Source organism: Pelmatolapia mariae, linkage group LG14, assembly GCF_036321145.2.
Source record: "Pelmatolapia mariae isolate MD_Pm_ZW linkage group LG14, Pm_UMD_F_2, whole genome shotgun sequence".
Lineage (NCBI taxonomy): Eukaryota > Metazoa > Chordata > Actinopteri > Cichliformes > Cichlidae > Pelmatolapia > Pelmatolapia mariae.
Window position 1 is genome coordinate 14,900,025 of NC_086239.1, and position 24,410 is coordinate 14,924,434.

Consider the following 24,410-nt stretch of genomic DNA (forward strand, 5'->3'; position numbering starts at 1 on the left):
TATTGTTTATAGTCTCAGTAGTTAACTACACACACACACACACACACACACACACACACACACACACACACACACACACACACACACACACACACACAAAAGAGAAAAAAAACAGGGTTGTGTGTAAAGTGTAAAAAAACAAAAGAAAAAAGAAAAAAAACCACTAAAACACCAAGAAAACCTGTAAAAAAAAAAAAATTATTAAAAGCTGGGACGACAAATAAAAAAACAGCAAATTAAGATTAAAAATACAGAAAATTGTTTGTAATACAGTTTTGTAGTTTTAATGCACATGAGATATTGGGTAGTTTGCGGCTGTTATATGTCACAATACTGCTGGAAAACTAGTAAATGGACTTATTGTTATAAAAAATACTGATTTTTTAATAAATACTGTTAACTGCTGATTTTATTTACTGCAAACTTTATCACTTCACGTACTAACTTCCTGTTCTTAACATTTAACATTTTATCTCCAACACTGTGGCTGAATGTCAGAAAATTGACAGAAATGATATGATTATTATAATTATATGAATTATGCGATTTAATTTTACACAGGTTACTTACATTTGTACTCACTGGATTTATTTACAACACTAAACAAGAACTTAACAGTTAATTGTGAAGGTTTTTTCATCTTTATATTTTTTAGGTCTGGTTTTTATTTAAAGTTCATTTTACATTTTTTTTGTAATATGCTTTATGTAAATTATACTAACTGGAGTTCCGCTTGAGTGTATTTTTGCCAATATTTAGTATTGACGTTACGTACACTGAAGCGGAACTACATGCAGTCGTATTTTGACACGTCAGCTGTAGGCGCCGGACACATTTGTAAGCTGTACTTGTCGCATTTCCTTGCTCGGCTGTGTTGATGTCCACAGATGTGAGAGTTTTAAGTGAAACGCTTTTCAGTTTCTTGTGTTTTCTCGTCTTTATGAAGATGTTTCTTACCTCTGAATGAAAAAACTAAATGAGCTGATTTTTCCGTTGATTAATTCTGTGTTTTATGATCTGGCATGCTGCCATCACCAGGTATGTCTAAATTCATGTTTCACCTTTTCAACTTAATGTGCTTTGTATACATTTGAAAACGTCTTATTTTGATTTGATGTGTTTTATTTATACCTTTCTGTAACACTTGGTAGTTTTCAGATGAGAGCGGGACCCTGCGTCTTATTGTACTCTGAATATAGTGAACCTTAGCATCTCCATTGGACTTATTTCTGTTTGCTGTACTGTTATTTATTATAGATCAAGGTTTAACTTAGTTTTATTTTGATTTTTTGTGATTCCATGCAGTCGTCAGTTCTACCTTCAACCCCAACAATGAGTGACTGCCACAGTTTATGATTAATGCAAAGTATTTGCACAGGCGCACTGGTATGTGGTCATCTTTTTTCTGATGTGTTGCCATGTGCATGCAGCGTAATTTGAACGTTTTTCACAAACTCACTTTCTCGTCTTCATCAGAATTGTTCAGTCCAATGAATTCCCCATTTCATTGTTTGTTGCTCACTGCACCTTTTCACTGGTTCTCCATTGCATATTAAAATGATATAAACCTATCTGCTTTGATCAGCATGTTTCTGCTTCCCATAATGCTGTCATTGTACATACTAAATGATTGAAGACATTTATAGCAGCTTCAACTAAAAATCACTCAACTAAAAATCGGTTTAGTTGTATCAGTTGTTTTCACACATCTCCTTTTGCAGATTTGCTGAAAGGACTGGAGGGTTGAGACCCACTAATCCATTATGGAGTCCTCAAATTTAATCAGACACAAGAACGGGAGGCAGAGGAAGCAGGTGGGTGGCACCCTCCCACCTGAAAACATGAACGACATGGAAAGTGACTTCTCTGAGCCGGGGATAGAAGACGAAAGAGAGCAGGGTTCTCTTCTGCTGCGCCGGTCGCCTCGCAGGTCTGGGATACGCGGCGAGCTGGGGAATGTGTCGCTGCTTCTGTTTCTCTATGTGCTGCAGGGGATTCCTCTTGGACTGGGTGGAAGCATCCCTCTGATTTTGCAGAGTAAGAATGTCAGCTACAAAGACCAAGCCTTCTTCAGCTTTGTCTTCTGGCCATTTAGTCTCAAGCTTTTGTGGGCACCACTGGTGGACGCCCTGTACTTCAGTAGGTTTGGTAGGAGGTAAGAAAGACATCTGGATGCTGATTACCCTGATGTTTTAATCTGTATCCATGTTATTACACTTGATATCTATAGACTGCGCATCTTTCTCCTAATTATGTCTTCCTCATGTTTCTGCAGGAAGTCATGGCTGGTGCCCACACAGTACCTCTTGGGCCTCTTCATGCTCTACCTTTCTGCAAAGGTTGATTCACTGCTGCAGAGTAAGGGAGGACCAGATGTGGTTACGCTTACTGCAGTCTTCTTCATGCTTGCCTTCCTGGCAGCCACACAGGTAAGTGTCTTTAAACACCATGATACAGACAGATATTTAGAACGATAAATAAAAGGCGTTTGCTTTCTTTACCTCCTTGTTATTTAAGGATATAGCTGTGGATGGCTGGGCACTGACTATGTTATCCAGAGAAAATGTGGGCTATGCATCTACATGCAACTCTGTAGGCCAGACAGCTGGCTACTTCCTGGGAAATGTGCTCTTTCTGGCTCTGGAGTCTCCTGACTTCTGCAACAAATACCTCAGAATAGTGCCCAAAGACACCGGCATTGTTACCTTGTCAGGTACTTTCTATCCATAACCACTTAAGAAAAAAAGTCAAACATATTTCTGTTGGTGGATAAACAGCAGTTTTGGTCTTTTGTTTCCTCTGGTGCAGATTTCTTGTTCTTTTGGGGTGTGGTATTCCTGATTTCCACAAGTCTGGTTGCCATCTTTAAAAGGGAAAATGTACGTGGCAGAAGAACAACTACCACCCCGGAGGAAACACAGGGTGTCATGGAAACCTACAAGTTGCTATTATCCATCATCAAGATGCCAACAGTCTTTACCTTTTGTCTCCTGCTTCTCACTGCTAAGGTACTTGGTCACTACTGGATACATGAAGGTGTCAGTTTTGGATATTTGCCGGGTGGAAATGTAATTTTTTCCACTCTCCTTGTGTTTCAGATGGGTTTCTCTGCAGCAGATGCGGTTACAGGTCTGAAGCTGATGGAGGCTGGAGTTCCCAAGGAGCAGCTAGCATTGCTAGCAGTGCCCATGGTGCCTCTCCAGATCTTTCTACCAGTGGTCATCAGTAGATACACAGCAGGGCCCAGACCTCTGGACATCTTCTACAAGGCCTTTCCATTTAGGTTGTAACACATTCTGCACACACTACGCACACATTCAGTAAACAGAAAGCTAAAACATTTTGTTCTATGCTGCAGGCTGCTTATTGGATTGGAGTTTGCTCTGCTAGTGTGGTGGACTCCCAGCGTAAAACAAGAAGGAGGCTTCCCAGTTTACTACTATGCCGTAGTGCTGCTCAGCTATGCCTTGCATCAGGTTTGCTATTTCATTGCTGTTCTTACTTTCTAGTCCAGAGTGCTACAGTGTCTTCCAGCTGACTGCCTCTGTGAAAAGACTACTAGCCGCTGTAGTCAAAAGAAGACTCTTATTTCCATCTGCTGTAATTGATATCAGGCAGTGTGGCTCTGTTCTGGCAGAGCAGGAGCAAGAGCCCAGCACATAACAGAGCAGCCATCAATGCCAACAGGGACTGATTAGGTTATACAGAGCATGAAAACAGAAGCTGAGTGGAGATGGGTTGCAAAGCAGCTTCAAGATATGCAGAAAGTGTACGCAGGTTAACAGCAAATATGAGGTTTGAGATTGAGTCGTTTCATAGTAGAGTGGCTTAAACATTCACTTGGGGAGCAAAAGGCCGCTGGTCAAGTCCACCGACAGAGACACTCCCCTCTGCGGCTGTCAGGAAGGGCATCCGACATGCAGAGCTTGCCCCCTTGTGACAAGGAAACAGCTGGATGAGAAGAAGTTCCAGGTGAATCATTAGGTGATTTGCCAGTGTTGAGGATTTGATGGCCTACCTGAACAAACACTATACAGGACTGCAGTCCTTTAGAAATTTGCCAACAAAACTGAATTAATAAGACAATTAAGCAAGAAAAATCAGGTTATGGTAGACTGAAAGAACTTTGTTAACCTCCTGTTTTTTGTTTATTATTCTCCAGGTGGCGTTGTATAGCATGTACGTGGCCTGCATGGCTTTCCATGCCAAAGTGAGTGACCCCCTTATCGGCGGGACCTACATGACCCTGCTGAACACAGTCACTAACCTCGGAGGAAACTGGCCTTCCACTGTGGCTCTGTGGCTGGTCGATCCACTGACCTCTAAGGAATGCCAGGGGGCTGCTGGGCAGAGCTGCGGCTCTTCTGAAGAGGCTCTGGTAAGTGATCAGAGGATGAGGATGGGGCAAGATGGTGTGTGTGTGTTCTCTTCTATAATGCTCTAAAAGTTTGAAAATTTTTTCTCCCATGTTCAAACCTCTAGCTGTGTGTGAAGGAAGGCGGCGTCTGTGTGACGACACTGGACGGTTACTACGTGGAGTCTGTGGTCTGTGTTGTGATCGGTTTAGCCTGGTGGGTGTGGTTAGGGAAGAAAATCAGGCGTCTGCAGGATCAGAGCCCGGCTGCATGGAAGTGCAGAGTGAACTGAGGAGAACGCGCTATCAGCTACACCGCAGGCACTCTTTGGTTTACTCGACCTTCATTTACTACACCAAAAACTGCTGAACTACTTCCATCCTCATACATCCCGTGTCTCCGGCCCTGCTCTAGCTGCTACATTCAGAAAGCATTTACCCCCACGCTTTGCTTCTGTCACGCTCAATTATACATACGTGAAGAAATTCACTATTTTTGTCTTTTGTCATTAATCTCGCTAATAGTAAATGATATTGTACTCAAAACTGAAACAACCCTCAGACTATAGCTACAAAGTTATCTTAATTTGTCTCTCATATATATCCTGCTGCTTGAAATCGCTTAACCAAAAAGAGCTCAGTCAAAGAGTAGGTCATGTTTTGGGTTCTTTTAAACGTGCTTAGATGGCCAGGCTATGCTGCTCTGTGCAGTTTTTCTTTTTTGTTTTTTTTTACCCTAAATGGCAGAAGCACATCATCCTTTCTAAACCTTTCATAGAAGAAATCTTGTAAAGGAAGAACTTTAGACAGACTTGTTCACCTGCCACACCTTTGTTTGGTCTACGTTAAAAGGATACTTGAGGGAAAGACAGTCAGGATACGCAGAAGCACTTAATCTGACCTAAGTATATGCAGTTTAACTCAGTCCGTGTAGTAATCCAGCTAAATTACCTCCCCCTCAATATTTTCTTAAAATGACTTTTTGAGTAGGTTTTTTTTCCAGTAAAGTAATTTGTGCCTTATTTAGCTTTTAAGTCTTTAAAAAAATCAAACCATCGCTAACATCTGAGCTACACTGTAGTTAAAAAATGAAGGCAGGGAATATTAGCTATTTGCAGATGAAGTTACAATGAAGAATACTCATTTTCACAAATATACTGTCATTTAGAAAGCTGCACTTAACGATATGGCTGCTTTCATACGCCAGTTATTTTTCTGATTGGGCAGCTAAGTGCATATTCCTTATGAAGACTCTAAATTGCATACTGCGAACCATCTGTGGTTACATGAAGTGAGATATCTGAAATATAAACTGCTTTATAAATGTATTTCTTAAATAAGGACCAATTAAAAATGGAATTGCATTGTTGGTCAGTGCCACTCTTCACTGTTGGACCATTTAGGTTTTTAGTAGAGTCTGCCAGGTAAAGGTGTTTTAAGCTTCCAAAGACAGCTGGTATGATTTTTCACCTGACAGTATACTTGGCATGCTTCAGTATTCAGCCAGGCCCCAGATAATAATAGACTGCATTCTCCAGATTTATAGATTATTGATGCAGCACATATTAAACCTGATGTAGGCATTTAACTATATAGTCTGTCTGCATTTGCAGTGCATATCGAGGATCTCCTAGCTGAGTGCACCTGCTGGGACAGTACGGTCAGCTTTTGCTATAATCAGTTTGTGGTCACTTAGAAAGGTCCTTGTTTTTGCAGGAAAAGCACTTTTTTTTCATCTAACTTGAAATGAAAAATAATTTTTAGATGTCATCACAGCATCCTTGTTTGTTTGAAAAAGTTTTTGTGCTACAGTGTGTACTACTCCCTTCTTAAACAAGCACAGTCTAGCTCTAATGGCCCAGAAAAATTGCGTTGGTCATTGTTAGTCAGTGGTGCTAGTTTTGGTCATTATGCAGATGTAGACGAGATGGAAGATTAACGGAATCAACTTTCTGGGATTTACTTACCTGGATGATTGAGCATGGATCTAGACGGTGTAGCTCTGATAGGTACTTTCTAACTAAGTGGCCAGTCAAGTACCAGTGAGACATCTGTTTTGTTTTTTTTAAAGCTAGACCCACTGATGTACTCGTACTCGGCTGAGCACAGAGGTCTCTCACTCCTCTTTCCATTACACTCAGCTGGTTGAAGGGAGTAGTACACATAGTTGCATTAAAACCATTTTGAGACTATAAGTAACACTAAACTAGCCAAGTGTTTTTCAGCTGTGACAGCATCACTGGAAAAAGTTAATTTTTTTTTATCATCAATCAGCTTTTTTGACACATTAGTGAACACTGGAATACAACATTGATGGTTGGTAAAAATGTCCTCTGTATGCCTATGTAGATATTCCACTGAAAATTATACGTTTATGAGAAATGATTATATAATGCTTCATTTGAAGAGCTATACACAAATATGCTTTCCTTAAAAAAATGTTTCAATGTGATCTCACAAGCCCAAGAGTGGAAGTGTATCTCTTTGGCAGGTGGTTCATTCCCAAGTTTTTATCATTACATATTTGTAGCAGGTAGATAAGGGTTTTACTTGCCGTTGCCTGTAAGAAATGAAAAGAATTTAACGCCCACCAAACAATTCAGATCTCAGACCAGCAGCCTTTGGAGTGAAACTTGACGAGCGTATGTTTTTTCTGATGTTTTTCATACTGTACACACATTCATGAAAGAATTTCTCTGAAACCAGCACTTAAAAGTCCGACTGTGTCAGATAGAAAAGTAGAACTGCACAATCAGGGTTCGTGTAAGGGTACGGCTACCTTTGAACTCAAATGGTTTTGTGAACTGTACGTTTTTATAGTTTTTTTTTCCACATGTTTTTGTTCAGTCCCTCATAGTTTACATTAAATTAACCACTTCAAATGACCGTGGGGCCTTTCATGTTCATTTGTGGCCACGTTTTTTGTTTTTTTTTAAACAGCTGAGATTCAGCTTTTTCAGCATTATCAGGGCGCTGTGATTGTTTTGATTTTGTTTGGGAATCAGTAAAGTGTGAAGTTTTTTTTTTTTTTAAGTAGAGGTTTCAAATTATTTCCTGATAAGCTAGTCTTTGAGTGGTAAACTACTCAATCTTCAAAAGAATTATAATTTTTTTAATTACTTTAGTTTTTTTTTTTACTTTGCACCTTTTGTGTTTGTGATGAGTTCAAATCTCCAGTTACAAAAGAAAAGGAAAAAGGACTGATCAGATGTCTGGTGATACATTAAAATGTGCTAGCAGCACAACTTTGTAATTAAACAATATGCAAACATACGAGGTCTCCCGGTGCTTTTCTTGAAATTAAAACACGACACGGCAGTTTGTATTTCTTTTACAGTTTATTTATAATTTTTCTTGCTTTCCAAGACTTCTAAAATGTTGCTCCTTAACAAGTTAATGCAGAGGCAAGGAGGCTGTAAATGCTGCTCCAGGTTTTTGGAGCATAAAAACGGCAGACAGTCCAGATCAACTGGTGCCGCAGTCTCCGATGTGAATCATTCCACGGGTCAGGTGAGGTCCGACGTCCCGAAAACAGCAGGGGCGCAGCATCTCCTGCTGGGTGTAAGACTGAGGAGGGTGGGTCAAAGAAAGCAGCACCGAAATCAGTTTGCTGTTTTGTGTGACGATAGGGGAAGAGACAGTGGTTCACGCTAATGCTGAATGAGGCTCGTGTACCTGGTGACGTGCCGGCTAACCCCAGTGATACAACCCATAGTGTGGTAGTGCCTGAAGAGTGGATAACTGAGGGAGGGATCCCACGCCAAATGAACCGTTTCACACGTCATCCATAACACCGACGCTCAAAGATTGTAAAAGTCAACAGGGGTTTTACTCCTTTGAATCGAGGCTCTCTGGTTCATCGTTGATGTGTTTATTAAGACATAAAGCTATATTCATCATCACCAGAGCCTCTTCTTGTCTGCTACTCAAAGAAAATTTCCTTAATCCTTCTTTCTTTTTTTTTAAATAAATTCATACCTTTTCACTCAGAGACAGGAAGCATTTTATCTGAGAAGTCCTTTCCAAATTCTTCCAATAGAAGAAGCTCGCCTCCCCCCCCCACACACACACACTTTTAAACAGCGTAAAGCACTTTGGATATCTTCTAGCCGACTGCATTTCAGTTTGAGTTGCTTGCATACCGTGAGACACGTTACAGGCTGCAGCTCCTCCAAACATCTCCTGTTGTAGTTCATTTGAGTGGGGGTGGGGTCGGGGTAGAAGACGAAGGTCAACAGACCTGAGGTGTCGGAAGTGGTGAGACGTGATATCGTCGGTAGCACTTAACCATAGCACGCCGGAGTCCCAAATGCACGCACAAACTCCAGGTTCTGACAGTATATGTAGTGTGTGGATGTGCAATTTTGGATTTTCATTGTCTCTAGCATCCATTTCTTTTTGCTTTGTTTCTTAAAAAAATAACATTGGTGGGAGGAAGAAAAAAAAAAACAGTCAAGAAATATACTCTCCTAAACAGTGGCGGCGGGGTCATAGGTTCATACGTAGATGCTCGGGCCGTTTGGCCATGACAGGATAGGCTTGCTGCTTCATCTGAGCAAGGTTGATCCCAGCAGGCTGACGGATGGGGAGAGGGGCCGAGGCCTCGGCGCTGGTTGTGATGTCCATCTGCTCTGGGGTGGACAGTTCCATGGCCTGGTCTTGAGGAGACTGGAGGACACCGGGTCCACCGCTGGGAACGAGGGGGCTCCGATGCCAACAGTGCCCCCCTGAAAACTTGACCGGGCTGAAAGGAAAGAGGAGAAACAGGTGAATGATGAAAAACGGCTGATTGATTATTTTCTGTATTTTAACAGCAGAAAAAGGACAAAATTCAGACATGGTGACAAGAACTTCAAGTGATTTTATCAGCTGAACTGATGAAATATTGTGATGGAGACCAAAAAAAATATGATTGAGACTCGCAATACCATGTGCACAGTGATCTATAGAGACAGACGTTTCTTTACTGTCTGAGGGAAAATCTCAGGAGTGTGGAGTCGAGCGGGTGAGATGGATTAAGATGGAGAGCATCACTAGGTTTGCTCAGTGACCTCCTGCCCTTCACTGATCAAATATACAGACTGGTACAAGATCCAGCATCTTGCGGCACTCACTGAAGGATCTGAGCTTCCTCAGAAAGCAGAGAGATCTGAGAAAAAGTATTTGTACCCTGGAGAATCAGCAGGATTTCAGCACCGATTACTGTCAAAGTGTGGTGTGATCTTCATCTAAGTAACAGATGCAGTCTTAAAACCATCCGACTAAACTAACACACAGGAGGTCAGCTGGATCTTTCATGTCTTTATTGAACTCACTGAGTAAAAACTGACTCCAAGCTGGAAAAACACAGTAGGTTCTTGAATTTAGGAACTTATAGAAACTCCTTCGGGAGCAACAACCTGATGTTTCATGCAGCTCATGTCACAGTCACTTAGGTCAGGATTGACTTGTGTTCCCAAACGTAATCCGTGTTCTGCTTCAGCCTCTCCTAAGCTTCAGGCCGACTCACTTGGGCACATCTTGGAACATGCAGGACTTACATGACCTGCTGCCTCTTATCACGGGACATCTTTAGAGGTCATGCCACTAATTTTATAATAAAAGCACCACAACCTACAAAATAAAATGTTTTACTATATTTATTTTAACTTGTTTTTAAGCTAATTGCCGACTGAGAATCTGCACTATATCTAAAGACCATAAGTGATCATTTTATCCAAAAAACATACTTTTAGTGTGGTATGATATCTGCCAAATGTTACATCTGTATGAAAAGCATTTGTACCAGAGGCATCAGCCTGAGGACCATCCGTCGCAACACAAACATGCTCGTTTCTGACGCTGACATTACCTGAGCGGTGTTCTTGGGCTGTCCATGATGCGTCGGGGTGAGCGGATTTTTGGCTCAAACGAGAATTTTTCTTTGATGTTTTCCAGGACTGATGGAGCAATATACGTGAAACCCTAAATCACAGGGAAAGAAACAGGTCAGGGGAGACGAAGTCGTGTTTAGGACAAAACTAATGAGAGGACTCCTTGTTTACTAATGAGCCAAGTGCAGCGACTGTCAGTCTCAGATTTGTTTCTGCCCTGTGATAATTAATAATCTTTACAGTTTATCATTAAATCCTAAAACAACTGAGAAATCATCAAGATGACACCTTACTGTCATCCTTTGAGCCTTAAGAGATGCTGCACATGGATTCAGTACTGAAAATTCTAACAGAGCCTGAGTCAGAAGTTACCAGGAAGGCTTGATTGGCGCTCTCACTGAGGGTCGAGTCATCCGGGCTATCGACGGGCGTCTGACTGGTGAACTTTGAGTCAAACTGACTCACATCGTCAGCCGATTGCTGCGAAGACAGAACAGAAGACACGCAGGTGAGGGGGTACAGCGACACGAGCACGTCTGAAACAGGAGAGGACCTGGTTGCCATTCCCGAAACGTAACTTGAAACTGAGGACTTCTTGCAGTTTCCCGCTCGAGTACTCACCAGAAAAGGCTTGAAGGGAGGCTCCACTTTCCGAGCCAGTAAATCCTCCCAGTTGATGTGTCGGAAGAAGTTATGACTCTATGGTAAAACCACACAAAAAGCTCAATGAACAGATGGAATATGCGTGTTCTGCATCTATAAATAAGAACTGAGTAGTTCATGGCAGAGCTGGTGCGACTTATCACCGATATCCAGCTGCATATTCTCACCTGCACCTCTGCAGCGTCTCCTGCTCCCGCTCCCAGCCGCGATGAAGCGTTTCTCTTTAGCAACTGCAAAAAAGTAAAAAATAAAAATAAGAAGACAATAACAAGACAACAGTCAACTAACAGGAGGGAAAAAAACAACCTCTAAATACCTTTTTTAGGAGGTCTCGAGCTTCTTGTGTGAGGTAGGGCGGGAGGCTGAGCTTACACTTCAGGATCTTGTCAATTGTCTTTTTTCGGTTTTCACCAGTGAAAGGCGGCTGCAGTAAAAGATGGACCTGAGGTTACTCTACCGTCGCTAATGCGGATTCATATTTTATAACAGTCCATTAATAAGAGCCAATTAGAAAGCTTTTTTTTCTTTCCAGGCTGTTAATGTTTAACTGACCGCTCCTGTGAGCATGTCGTACATCAGAGCGCCCAGACTCCACCAGTCCACCGCTCTGTTGTGCCCGCTCCTCATGAGGATCTCTGGAGCCCTGTGATAATGCGAGTGCATATTACTGGTGCAGCAATATTACTTAGCAAAGATCATCAAGCGGCCACGAAGAGCGATTCTCATTGCTGGATAAGAGATTAATTAAAAACAAGAAGTGTACTCACATGTATTCAATGGTGCCACAGAAAGTGTGCGTGACCGTGCCGTCGTGAATGGATTCTTTACACAGCCCGAAGTCTGTCAGCTTTACGTGACCTTTGAGGAAAACATTAGCCTCACATTAACATATATATTGAAAAAGAGCTGCCATTATAAATCTTAAGGTCATTTTTCATTTTTAGCCATTTCCCCTCTCACCTTGGCTGTTAAGCATGATGTTCTCGGGTTTTAGGTCTCTGTAGATGATGCCCTTCTGGTGCAGGTGACCCAGAGCCATGGAGATCTCTGCCAGGTAAAAACTAAAGAAAGAGAAAAACTTTAAGCCGGTCTGAGGTCCACATTGCATCTGAGCCGTCAGACAAGAAAAGACAAAGCATATATTTTGCTGCTTATGATTATCTGCAGTGTAACAGAACTTATGAAGTCATTCAGACTGTCGACATCTATAACAGAGGTGTCTGAGATATTACGTCATCTTTAATCAATCCGAACATTTCATCCTGCAATCTGTGTTTCAGTGCATCGTCATGCTCACCAGGCTGTGTCTTCCATGAAGATGCCCTCTCTCTCCAGCTGCATAAAGAGTTCTCCTCCTGCACAGGTGAACACATGTTCATGCTACTAACAGCCATATATGCACACTCCTAAATGTCTGACCCGTGCGGAACAGCCGAGTAGAAAGAAGAGGTGACTGTCAGGTTCTCGTGTTCGATAGATGCAAACGTTTCTGCTCGGGAATCTAAACCACAACTCGTATATTAACCTCCATAAACCTTTACGCCTCCATCACACTGAGGCGGGCGGGGGAAATTGCTGTGACCCCTCACACCCCTGCACATTAACTGTTTGGGACACTCCCCTCTGGCCTCACGGCGAAATGAAATAGTATAACATTATCTAATATCAGGCACATTAGAGATAAATGCATGATTAACAAGACAGCTACAGTGTAATGGATGTGTGCATTAGATCCTGTTACATACAGTTTGAAGACAGCGTGAGAGCACTATAGAGAGATGAGAGAGTGAAGAAGGAAAAAGAAAAAAGGCGGAAAATAAAATGCAAAGAACTCTGATTTCAGTGTATTTACAATATTCAGATCTGATGTTTACACTGAACCTGGTTTCTTCCTTCCCACTGTCACCAAAGCACTTGCTCATAGGGTTGAGGGGGTCATATGATTGTTGTAGTTACATTTCTGGTAATTTTATATTTTATCTGGCGCGAGGTTTCAGAGGGATTTGAGGTTACGACGTTAGGTAAATTGCGTAGATTTCCCACTGAAGCATAAATCCCCCGTAAGACGCATCTATGTGCCAATTTTGGTTGCTCAACTCGTGCTGGTTTTTAGGAGGAGCTCACAGGCAGACAGAGATTTCACGCATATAGTAAGATACAAGAAGAGTGCCTGTTAGGAGCCATATTAATGCTCTGTATATGTGAGTGTACTGCTTGCACTGACCACTCAGATACTCCAGGATGAGGTATAGCTTCCCTCCCGTCTGAAAGGCGTAGATGAGATCGACAATGAAGGGATGCTTTACTTCCTCCAGGATGTTCCTCTCCGCCTTGGTGTGGGCTGTGTCCTTGGCGTTGCGCACAATCATAGCCTGCAAATGAACAAATCGACATTATTTAAGAAGCAGACACAGCAGCATTATATGCAGCATATTTTTGGTCACTGCCTGTTTGTCCCGTGTGACTAATACAGAGAAAATAACATGACTTCACTGTAAGACTCAGGGCTTCAGCTTAGTCATCTGCAGTACGGTGGGCAGAACAACTCAAAAGCTTGACCAACAACACGCCACCCATCCAGGCGACACAGAGACACTATATATGTATGTGAGTCACAGTGTAAGTAAAAGATAACATTTTACACAAGTGACTAGATTAAATTTGTACCCCGAAAATAAACGACAGCGTGGATGTTCTTAGTTTGAAAAGCTACTTCTGTGTCCATTAAACACTTAAGTTCCTCAAAATAAAATGCTGTAACATCGTATTTTGCAATATGAAAGTAAAATTAGCAAAGCGTGCCCATCATATTTGATATCTTGCACAGACAGAACTCAATTCACTGCTGTCGCCAAGAAGTGCAAAACCCTTTAAAGTAAAAACATTTTGCATTTGGCTGCCGAGTTGGATCACATGATATACCCAGCTGGATTGTGCAGTACTTAACAAATGTATTAGTGTAAGGTTTATGTCAGAGCTGGCCTAAAGTTAAAAGTATTTGTAATTACATTACTAATGTTGTAGTAATGTAATGGTTAATCCACCAGTACGTGCAAACCCTTTAACTGGAATTATATTTTTAACGTTTGAACATAATTATTGTTGTTAGGCATGAATTTTTACGTTTACTATTGTACAATGAAGCAGAAAATATAGAAATAAAGAATAAACAGAAAAGCACAGTTCTATTATTTTTCATTGAGATGCCAAATTACAGTTATTTCCTTGTATTTGTGGACAGAAACATTAGTTTTAGTGGTTGAATGTCATGCATCAAGTCCAGTGTGCTGTCTCTGTTCTTCTGTTTGTCATTTGTCAGATAAATAATACCAAGGTTTGGGGTTTTTCTTAAAGAGATATTTGTGTTTTCTTGTTTTTAATCAGCACGTGCTGAGTGGTGTCTCACTTTGGTCAAGCTTTTGAGTCTTTTGGTCTTCCATATGAAAGCAGCAGAATCACATTTCATCATTATTATTATTCTAAGTCTACTTTAATAAGTTTAGCAAGTCAGATCAATCACCTGGTAACTTATAAACTAAACAAAAAAACATGCATTAAAATACGCGCAGCCCTACCGGAGTACACCGGGAATCATTATGTGCACAGAGAGAAGAAAAGCACACTTCCTTCACTCTTCTTTTTGTTTACTAAACACTTTTGTCAGAAGGCCAAAAAGCTGCCCGTCAGCAACTACGCTGTCTCAGCACTGAGTGAAAGACCAGTGAGAACTGGCTGATTTGTGCAATTTAATGTGAATTTCCAGCTCTTCTCACTTCTTCCAACTAGTCTACTAACACGTGCTTATGAAGCATCTCAGAAGCACCGCAGTCCAACCTCAGAACTTTGAGCCTTTTCCCTCTCTCACTCTCACACATGCGGCCCTGAATCAAAGTTCCAACTAGAGAGTAAATCAGAAATTATATGACGGTTTTATGGCAGTCGAGGCTGAAACATTAACACACAGGATAATGACGATGCGTTCAGCAGTTCGGCTATCACGTTCAAAACACTGACAGGCTGAAGCAAACGCGACTACTCTGGATTTTGTACGGTGCTGTACAAAAGTCTTAAGCCAACTCTCTTTTCTTTACATCTTACTAAGAGAATGAGAAACAGATGCAGCAATTTATTGAAACACGCAAACATACACGGAAATACAATTTATGAGGCAAAAGCAGAGTTTGTACAATTCTAACAAGCTTTGAAGTCAATTACTTTTATCCTTTAACAAACCCTGAACTCTGTTAGGAAAGCTGTCGTGTCATTTCTTTAAGTAGTCTTCAGGAATAGTTTTCCAAACTTCTTGAAGGACATTCAAAGCTCTTCTTTGGATGTTCTCTGTCAAGATGATCACACACAGCTTCAGTAATGTTGAGGTCCGGCCTCTGGGGAGGCCAATCCATGACTGAGAGTATTGCTGGATATTTTCCTATTTCTCATGGACATGACTTTCAGATACTATTCATCTGCTTTGGATATTTTTTTAAGGCCTGTCGCATCTTCTTTTTGTCCTCCACTTGCCAAGTTTCCTCAAATTTTTTGAAGGACACACTGAACACCATGCCAAGATATGCCAAGTTTTCAACCAAACCTATTTTATGCCTGTCACCCTGATATATCTTTGGCATTTCTTTGTAGATTCACCTTAAGAGATGTGCTTTCGTGACAGGCTACTAGCAGCAAAGTGCCTAAAGATACTACTTGAATGATTCACAGTTTAGTGTTAAAGAACGTGGTTTACCAGCCTCGAGAACTATTCCTCAAGCCCACTTTAAAAATGACAAGAAGGTAATTTAAAAGTCATCCCAGTGGAAGCAAGATATAAGGGGTAGCTCAGGACTTTTGCACAGTACTCTACATACGTTTTCTACTGAAGCTATAGGTTCAAAGGGACACATTTGGCAAATGAGTGGATTGAACGTTCTCACGTGTTTTGTATCGACGCATTTGGTTCGCTTTGATTTTTCTTATGATTCAGTAAGAAAAAGATCCCGGACAACGGGATTTGTAAATCACTTCTCAAACTTTATCTGACTGTTTTAAATTATTAAGAATATCTAAGCTTTTCCTTCATTGGACATGAAATCTGAATGGAAGTTTTATGTAAGTGTGATCTCTGGAAAATTCTGGTATTTAACTCAAATTCTGCATTCATACAGTGATCTCTTTCCACATGGAGGGAACAACTGGCAGGTTAGGACAAACCAACGTGCGATGATAAACTGTAGTTTAAGAAAATAAATGTATGCAACTGGGAATTTTGGGCAAGTCAGGACTGATTTCATACCTTGAGATGCTTCATAAAGATGAAACCTGGCCTCTATCGCCACCCTACAGCCCCGTATCGGAGCTGTGCCGCTGCCTTAAAGCCAAGGGGTTTAAACAAATAACTGAAACGTGGCAGTTCTTTAATGTGTCACTAGGGTCACGTAAGCCAATAAAGCAGAAGCAGTGTGAGAATCGAGCAGCGTCTAATGGGCTGAGGCAGAGTGTTTTAAGTGCCAAGGCTGCAGCAGAGCAGAGCTGATGGCAATCTACCAACTAGCAGTGAAATCTTACCCCGCCACAGGCTTCAGAGGCAGCCAGTGTTTGCAGACCAAAGCATCGTAATGTTTAATGACAAACATGCAGCTGTGTTCATATGAAACATAATGAGAGGAGCTCTAATTGATGAACAGGATTGTGTGTTCTGGAATTGGCGAAGGGTAACATAGCAAAGAAAAGGGGAAGAAATGTACCTTTTTTAAAACTTTCATGGCAAATATTTTGCCCGCTGCAGCGCCGACAACCTTTCGAACTTGAAAAACCTGCCCAGGGAGGAAAGGGATCGACATGTCAAAAAGATGCGCTTTAAGAAATGCGGGTCAAAGCAATAACAAACGTCACACCACAGACACCAAATAAAAGAGAGCGCTTTGTCAAGGCAATGATTACCTTTCCGTAGCCACCCTTCCCCAGGACGCGCAGCAGCTCGAAGCACTCCGGTCGGATGCTCTCTGTGCCCTGATTGACGTTGTCCTCGGATATCTCGATCTTCTCGCAGTCATCCATGTTGCTGCAGTGAGACATGTTCGACTTTCTATTATGCCCGTGCCTCTTTTTGACCTCTTTGGTTATAAAAATCTCACAAAAGTCACGTTTTAAAAACTTACAACTCAATGCACTGCTCCATGAGATCAGCGATTTGACCCTGGGAGAAAACGAGGAAAACAAAACAAGTTGTGAAGGATTTTTCTTAGTTTTTGTCATGAACAGAATCCACAGCAGCCATGATGTAAATGGTAAATGAACTGGCACTTATAAATAGCGCCTTCCTACTAAAGTTCTTCAAAGTGCTTCTTTCTACACGTCTTATTCATCCAATCACACACGGGACTATTCACTATCCCTAAGTGCTTTTTCTAACACTCACACTCTGATGGATGCACCCAGGGAAACTTTCAGTTTGCCCAAGGATACATTAATATGTGGACTGAAGGAGCTTGTGGCAGATCCACCGGCTTTTAAGGCTTTCTCTCAGCTTTTAACTTCATAAGGACATACCCAGTCCTCTATGTGTTTAAGTAACAACTACAATAAAGCATTTCTAACACTGTGCTTAGCAGCATGCAGGGAAACAGCTGTTTACATTTAGAGCTGATTTGTTTCATCAATAAATTCTTGTGAATTCAGTTACTCAGCAGCTCTTTTGAATATTGATTAATGCTTCCAGTCAATCTTTAGCAAAAAATACCAAACATTTTCTTCTCACAGCTTCTCCACTTGCTGCTTTTCTTGCCTTGCAATCAGTAATAACTGATCTACAACTCACTTAAATAATCACTCATGAGAACAATAAATATTTATAGCAGTACCTAAATTATAGCCTCTTGCACAATAGCCTTAATAAAAAAATCTTGCTCTTTAAAGAGGCTGATGTGACCTTTCAGCAAAGCTTTCTTGATAAAGTTTATACATATAGACAGTGTGTGCTGTATATTGCACTGTCTTCTGTTCAGCAGCTGCACTTGGAAGTTTTTTTTCTTGTTTTTGTAATAAGAAACCGAGACTCTGACAGCAGCTCTTCAAAGCCCCTCATTTTAAAAATGCAGTGTATTTCTGGAGTATTGCTGCCTTTTATATCTCAGCGAGAACAGAAACAAGCGGACACTCCAGTGCACATTCCCACTCTGGCTGTCACAGTCCTGCCAAAATAAACTGTTGCGCTCGGAGCCACATTTATCACTGCAGCACCTTTGGCCAAGTAAGGACGTCTTGCTCAACTCCCAACATGACAGCGCTGGGCTTTGACACAGCGTCAACACCGTGCGCATGTCATCGCCGGATCACGTTAGCATTAAAGCCGGTGACAGCTCTGTCGCGATCCCGGTCATGCTAATTAGCACTAGCTTCGGCTATGTCCCTGTGTGAAAAGGGCCTGAGCTGTCCGGCTGCAGGAGAAGGCCTGCGGGCGGCTGTCAGGCAGGCTACCAGGCTAAGCAGCTAGCTTCCGTGCGTGGAGAGTTTCTGCTGTGACAGCTTTCGCGGTAAATCGTCAGCGTCTCCCGCTAAAGTATACCTCCTCGTTCTCATCGTCGGAGACATTTTCCTCCGGCTGGTCCAAATCAATGTCAAACACTCCAGCCATGGCAGCGCTTCGCTCGGATCGCTCTGTCACACACCGCAAGAATAGCAGGAGTCCCCCACCTCATGGACAAACACACACCGCCGCCATAACCGGCTACTACACTGAGCATGCGCACTGCGGCACTCACAAAGTGGGCGGTAACCTCTTTTCATTTTGTCACACTGCTTTTTTCACAAGTTAGGATTCACTGCTGGGAATTCCTCCTCTGGCTTTTATTTAATTCATAAACTTGGAAATTGTTATATTCGTAAATAGAATACGTTTATTTAAGCTTAAATATTAACAAGTAATGTGTAAGTCAAAAAGCCGGCAAAACATTAACATTCACTTTACAAGATTTGTAGACAAGGGTACTGTAATATGAAAGCTTGACGTAACTCTTGAAGGCAGAGATAAGTATTACAATTTGTAATAATACAATTTTTCAAATTTTATTAAACACTTGTTACATATCCTACAATGAAATATTAAGGCAACATTAAGAAAAAACTCTTCCTTTTGAGAATAAAGTCGAAATTTCGAGATTAAACTCGAAATGATATTTGCAATTTTTTTTTGTGTGTTTTTCCAGGTTGTGTGTTGTTTTGTTTTTTTCCTGGCCAAATGCAGCTGTCTGCACCATCTCTTCAAGTCCTTCTGTTTATCACCACAATGTGTTTGTGTTTATGTGCTAAAAGTGAAATAATTTCCCTTCTTATTAAACTGATTCTGAAATACGATTTCATTTACTCATCGACAAAAGGCAAGTGAAACAACTTTAATCTTCACGTTTCAATAGTATTTCAAGTTTAATCTCGAAATTTAGACTTTATTCTTAAAATAAAACCTTAATGTGGTCCTGATACTCCTTTGTACCATTCATGCATACCTACATACAAACAAATGATGTGAAAACAATAAAAAGGAAAATTTTGAGTCATTATCTTAGTATTTTATTTACTAAGTATCTTGAAATTTATAGATACTGACTTAAATTTGATAGCAAAAAAGTTTTTCCAACCTAACAAACTACAGTACTTTTAAGTTTGTAAGTTATCGAACTTCTTTCTTTTAGTCTTCCTTTAGTATAATGAAACCATATCATATTTATATACAGACGAAACAAAAGGGATGTTTTTAGCTGACTTTGTTTATAGCATTTTTTTTATATGTAATGTGTTTATTTGAAGGTGTGTAATAAGTGTTTAATAACGTTCAAAAACAATCTTTTTGGCAAAAAATTAAAATGTATTTGGATATACATGGTAGATGCTGACAAAGTAAATGGAAATTAGAGGTGGGTGAATCATCCAAATGTCAGTAGTGTCGGTACTGAATAGATACTTTGTTTCTATTCTCTTACGTTCAGTATGTACCCCACTGACTTGTGTTAAATAAATTATTTCTTTGGAAATAAAAATACACATGCACAAACCTTACACATGCACTATGAGAAAGGTCTGAACCTTTTTGTGTTGACTTTACAGAACAACTTTAGTTTGATTGAGTTTTATTTTGAAACTTTTGCCGGTTTCGACTGGAAATGCCAGTTCAACTTCTTGTGGCGGCTTCGCGAGCGCTGTAACGCCAACGTACCAGATATATCTACGAAGGTATAGACAGCCCCGAAGTTATGAAGCGTTGCTCCATCAGCTCGAGGTCGCGGGTGTGTCACAGCGTGGGTGCCATCGCTCTGTGACCGGTACTGAGTGTTATCATCTGGGTGAAACATGTCTGTAGTAACAGTTCAGCTCGGTCAGTGCGGTAACCAGGTGGGTCAGGAGCTGTTTGACATCATTTGTAGCGATGCTCAGGAGGGACAGAGGAAGACGTACAGCGCTGCCAGCTGCGAGCGGTTCTTTCACCAGACCGCACACGGAGGTACGACGCCTCTCTAATGGTACTGAACAAAGTCTGAGTCCCGTCTTCCGCACTCATGTTTCCTGCCGTGTTTTTCCCTACACCAGACCTCGTTGCCAGGGCGCTGTTGATAGATATGGAGCCTAAAGTAATCAACCGGAGTATGAGCATGGCTGCAAAGTCTGGCAGGTGGAGCTATGGAGCGAGTTCTCACTTCAGCCAGAAGCAGGGCTCCGGAAACAACTGGGCTAATGGGTAAGGATGGGACAGTATGAGCCCACCTATTCTGGAATGCTGTCATTTGATAGCATTCACGCTGATCATCTGTTTCTTTTACTGATCTAGGTATTGTGTCCATGGTCCTCGTCACAGAGACGCAGTGGAGGAGCTGGTGAGGCGGGAGGTGGAGCGCTGTGACAGACTGGCTGGGCTTATAGCAATGATGAGTGTGGCAGGGGGGACGGGGTCAGGTGTCGGCACCTACGTTACTCAGTGTCTCCGTGATATTTATCCATCATCCTTCATCCTCAACCACCTTACCTGGCCGTACGGGACTGGAGAGGTGTGGACGCTGACCTATCTTTAACGTGGTGTAAAAGAGAATCGTGCTACCTTCTGACTGTTTACTTTCAGGTGATCGTCCAGAACTATAACTCTGTGTTGACGCTGGCTCATCTCTACCAGTTGTCAGACGCCATACTGGTGCACGAGAATGACACGGTGCACAGGATCTGCAGTCGGCTGCTTAACATCAAACACATCTCTTTCAGTGACGTCAACAGGGTCATCGCCCACCAGCTGGGCAGTATCCTGCAGCCCGCGCTCACCGCTGACTCCCATGGAGCATACAGCAGAAATCCTCTGGGTGAGAAAGGACAAACACTCACTCACACCTGCAGTTGTGGACAGAAGTTTACACACTCATCGTGGGCTTGAATGTCATGGTAATTGTGGGCTTGTAATTGGGGTTTTTTTGAGCTGCTGTTTTTCCAGGTGGAACCTTTGTACAGCATACATTTTTAATTATATTAAAAAACAAGAGTTTGGTGCACAAGTTTGAATTTATTTTGGATTTTCCGTATTCCACACAGGGTCAGAAGTATACATACAGGTTCAAATGTATACATACATTCACTTAAATCTTTTAATAAGTGTTGCAGAAGGATCTGCAATGTCTTTTAACTTGCAGAGACCAATTCACTTCTTGTTAGTGGTCATGATTGAGTACATCTGGTAGTTTCTCTTTGGCAGCATGACAATGATGTGTTTCATAGCCCTCAGTGGATTGACCAATACTCAGAACACTGGGAAAGTCCAATGAACTCAGCGAAGATCTAAGAACATCTGTAGATTTGCACAAGTTGGGAAAGTCTCTGAGAGCCATTTCTAAACAACTGCAGGTTCCAGGATCATCAGTTCAAACAATTGTTGGGTCATTAAAGATGTATAATCATATTCTCTGGAAAAAAAAGTAGTTGAAACAAATGACTAAAGGCCAAAAATCACCAAGACATTCACGCCCATGATGAGTGTATGTAAACTTTTCACCACAACTGTATACACACACACCCTTAAGGTTCCCACAGAGTTTGACTTTCTCACAATCCAGCCTTTTTTTGTCAGGTGAATTGGTGAGTGCTCTTGCCTGTCATCCAGAGTACAAACTACTGAGCGTGTGCACCATCCCACAGATGGCCAGTTCCTCCATAGCCTACAGTACGTTTAGCTGGCCGGGGCTGCTCAAACACCTGCGACAGATGCTCATCTCCAACACAAAGATGGAAGAAGGCAAGTGCACACTAACATAACCGTGTAGCCTGTTATGTCAATGAGATATTGTTGGAAGTGATAGTGAGAGGATCTTTGTTTGTCATGTGACAGGTATAGACTGGCAGGTGCATCCTCCTGCTGACTCTGGGCGGAGCAGGAGTCTCACAGGGGGCAGCTTTAACACCTCTCTGGCCAACCTTCTCATCCTGAGAGGGAAAGATGTCTACAGTGCAGAGACAGGTCAGATGGATGGATGAAACATTCATTTAATTTAATTAAAAGGGGAAAAAGGCAGTGATTGTGTGAGTTTACCAGATCAATTTATGACAGTCATGTAGGGGATGATGTTTCCAAAAGACTGATTAGAGCAATTCTTTTGTAACAATGTAAGTCTGCAGATTGTACAGAGCAGGGGATGTGAATTATGTGCTTATGTGCTTAGGTGGCATTGATGATCCAGCCCTGTACACCTCCTGGCTCTCTTCCAAAGAAGCTTTCAGCTTGTGGAAATCCCCTGTACCCTTTAATAAGTATGAGAAATCTGCCACGCTGGTCAGTAACAGCCAGGCTCTGCTCAGACCTTTGGATGACATGGTGGGAAAAGCCTGGAATATGTTTGCCTCCAGGTGGGTCAGTCCCTGTACATGCACAGTTAGGATAAGCTGGTCCCAGAAGTATAACTGAGCAGACAGTTTCTCTTTTTAAAAATTCTTTTCTTTCACTTTTCCTGTGTTACAGGGCGTACATCCATCAGTACATTAAATTTGGCATCTCAGAGGAGGACTTCCTAGACAGCTTCACGTCTCTTGAACAGGTGATCTCCAGCTACAGTCAGCTGTGCTAGCACTGGGAACTACTGTGGCTTTCATATAGATAAGAAAATAACACCTTATGTGTTTTGTATAAATTGTTTATATTGCTGCTTTGATTTCACATAATTCTTTGAATTCCTGGACTCTGACATCTGCACTGGCGAGAACTGAGACACTGGATGTCTCTATTCAAGATATAATGCTGGAGCTACTTTATAATACTTGCATCTCAAGTAGTATAGTGTCAAGTTATAAGATGGGTAATAAAATGCTACATTAGTAAAAACTGTGTAGATCTATGCCAGACACTTGTTACCCCAGATTTGCAATCACACCGCCAGACCTACCTCTCAGCTTCCTAGTAGATGCACCTCTGGTATCAATTTGAAAATCCTAGATTTGAGAAAATTTGACCTGTGACCTTAAGGTCAAGGTCACTGCGATTCAAACTGGTTTGACATTTTTAATAGATACACCAATGGTATCGATTTTCGTCACCTTGTTCTTGAGTTATTGCGTTCACAAACCTGGGCGTCCACGCCACCTGTCTGACTGGGTGGCTACAAAGGCTGACGTGTAAAAGGTATATCAGAAGATCACCTTGTGAAATCCTCGCTGAGGGATTTGCACAGATCCTGTAATGTGTGCAGCAAGATGCTGGAGATCTGCCAGTCATTCAGTCAGCAGCAACGTAAATGGCACGTTGCTGGTGTTTGGTCGGGTCAGGAATCCACAAGGGTGGAAACCTCAATGGCTAGAATCTGGAAGCATTTGAGTCAGTGAGGGGCAGGAGGTCACTGAACAAACTGCTCTCCATCAGGGACAATCCATCTTACCTGCTCCACTCCACACTACTGAGCTCATTCTCCTGTAGCCTCATTCAACCACGCTGCCATAAAGAACGCCTCAGGAACTAATTTCTCCTGTTCTCTAAGAAACTCTACCGCAGCTCTTCTTTTTATGACCGCTGAACACACCTGTCAGTTTCTTACATTTAATCTACATACATTTTTTTTAAATTAATGCTATTCCCACTATTCTTTTGCAGAATGTCTTAGGTTTCTTCAACTCCAATTTTTTCCATTTAATCAGTTGTACATTAACTTTTTGCACTACCTCACATTATTAGGCTTTCACCTGCAGTACTTTTGCAGTGTTTTTATTGTAGATTTTACTTTTTATTCTTAATCCTGCTGCTGTAACACAGACATTTCCCTTGCAACAAAATAAAGTATGTGTTACTTAATCAATCATAGCTACTGAAAACATAAGCGGATGTGTATATTTCTTCTTCCCTTTTTAAGAATGCATCATGTTAATTTTTCTATGTAAATAAACTGTATTGGCTACAGCAGCTTAAATATGCATTAAGCAGTAAAATGTCCCAAGCTGAGATCAGCTTAAACGTTTACAGTTGAAATGCAATCAGTGATCATTTTGAAAGGCAGCACCGCACAAAGAAAAGTAGCGAA

At 41.5% G+C, this 24,410-nt stretch overlaps 3 protein-coding genes across 5 annotated transcripts; 2 read left to right on the top strand and 1 right to left on the bottom strand.

The window, feature by feature from the left end:
• The first annotated feature begins 865 nt into the window (after positions 1–865).
• Positions 866–7,618, top strand: slc33a1 (solute carrier family 33 member 1). 2 transcript variants are annotated; one of them, XM_063494145.1, is made up of 10 exons: positions 866–1,038; positions 1,306–1,386; positions 1,722–2,155; positions 2,276–2,429; positions 2,518–2,713; positions 2,809–3,008; positions 3,099–3,283; positions 3,359–3,476; positions 4,163–4,378; positions 4,483–7,618. In XM_063494145.1, the coding sequence occupies exons 3-10, from the start codon at positions 1,764–1,766 to the stop codon at positions 4,645–4,647; spliced, it is 1,626 nt and encodes a 541-aa protein (XP_063350215.1). In that variant the 5' UTR covers positions 866–1,038; positions 1,306–1,386; positions 1,722–1,763; the 3' UTR covers positions 4,648–7,618. The 2 variants fall into 2 exon arrangements, with proteins under 2 accessions (XP_063350215.1, XP_063350217.1); XM_063494147.1 differs by lacking the exon at positions 1,306–1,386.
• Positions 7,619–7,683: 65 nt separating this feature from the next.
• On the bottom strand, positions 7,684–18,628 carry rps6kb1b (ribosomal protein S6 kinase b, polypeptide 1b). 2 transcript variants are annotated; one of them, XM_063493362.1, is made up of 15 exons: positions 18,449–18,628; positions 17,043–17,080; positions 16,825–16,945; positions 16,629–16,697; positions 13,115–13,262; positions 12,188–12,245; positions 11,851–11,951; positions 11,658–11,748; positions 11,443–11,533; positions 11,207–11,314; positions 11,058–11,120; positions 10,849–10,926; positions 10,600–10,707; positions 10,206–10,318; positions 7,684–9,098 (listed from the first exon to the last, which is right to left on the bottom strand). In XM_063493362.1, exons 1-15 carry the CDS (start codon positions 18,515–18,517, stop codon positions 8,843–8,845), a joined length of 1,512 nt encoding a protein of 503 aa, XP_063349432.1. In that variant the 5' UTR covers positions 18,518–18,628; the 3' UTR covers positions 7,684–8,842. The 2 variants fall into 2 exon arrangements, with proteins under 2 accessions (XP_063349432.1, XP_063349433.1); XM_063493363.1 differs by lacking the exons at positions 16,629–16,697; positions 16,825–16,945; positions 17,043–17,080; positions 18,449–18,628 and adding an exon at positions 16,178–16,437.
• A 1,412-nt stretch (positions 18,629–20,040) lies between these two features.
• tubd1 (tubulin, delta 1) lies at positions 20,041–24,219 on the top strand. The gene is made up of 8 exons (XM_063493314.1): positions 20,041–20,377; positions 20,464–20,611; positions 20,702–20,918; positions 20,990–21,221; positions 21,980–22,144; positions 22,238–22,366; positions 22,569–22,752; positions 22,865–24,219. Exons 1-8 carry the CDS (start codon positions 20,227–20,229, stop codon positions 22,968–22,970), a joined length of 1,332 nt encoding a protein of 443 aa, XP_063349384.1. The 5' UTR covers positions 20,041–20,226; the 3' UTR covers positions 22,971–24,219.
• Positions 24,220–24,410: the final 191 nt, after the last annotated feature.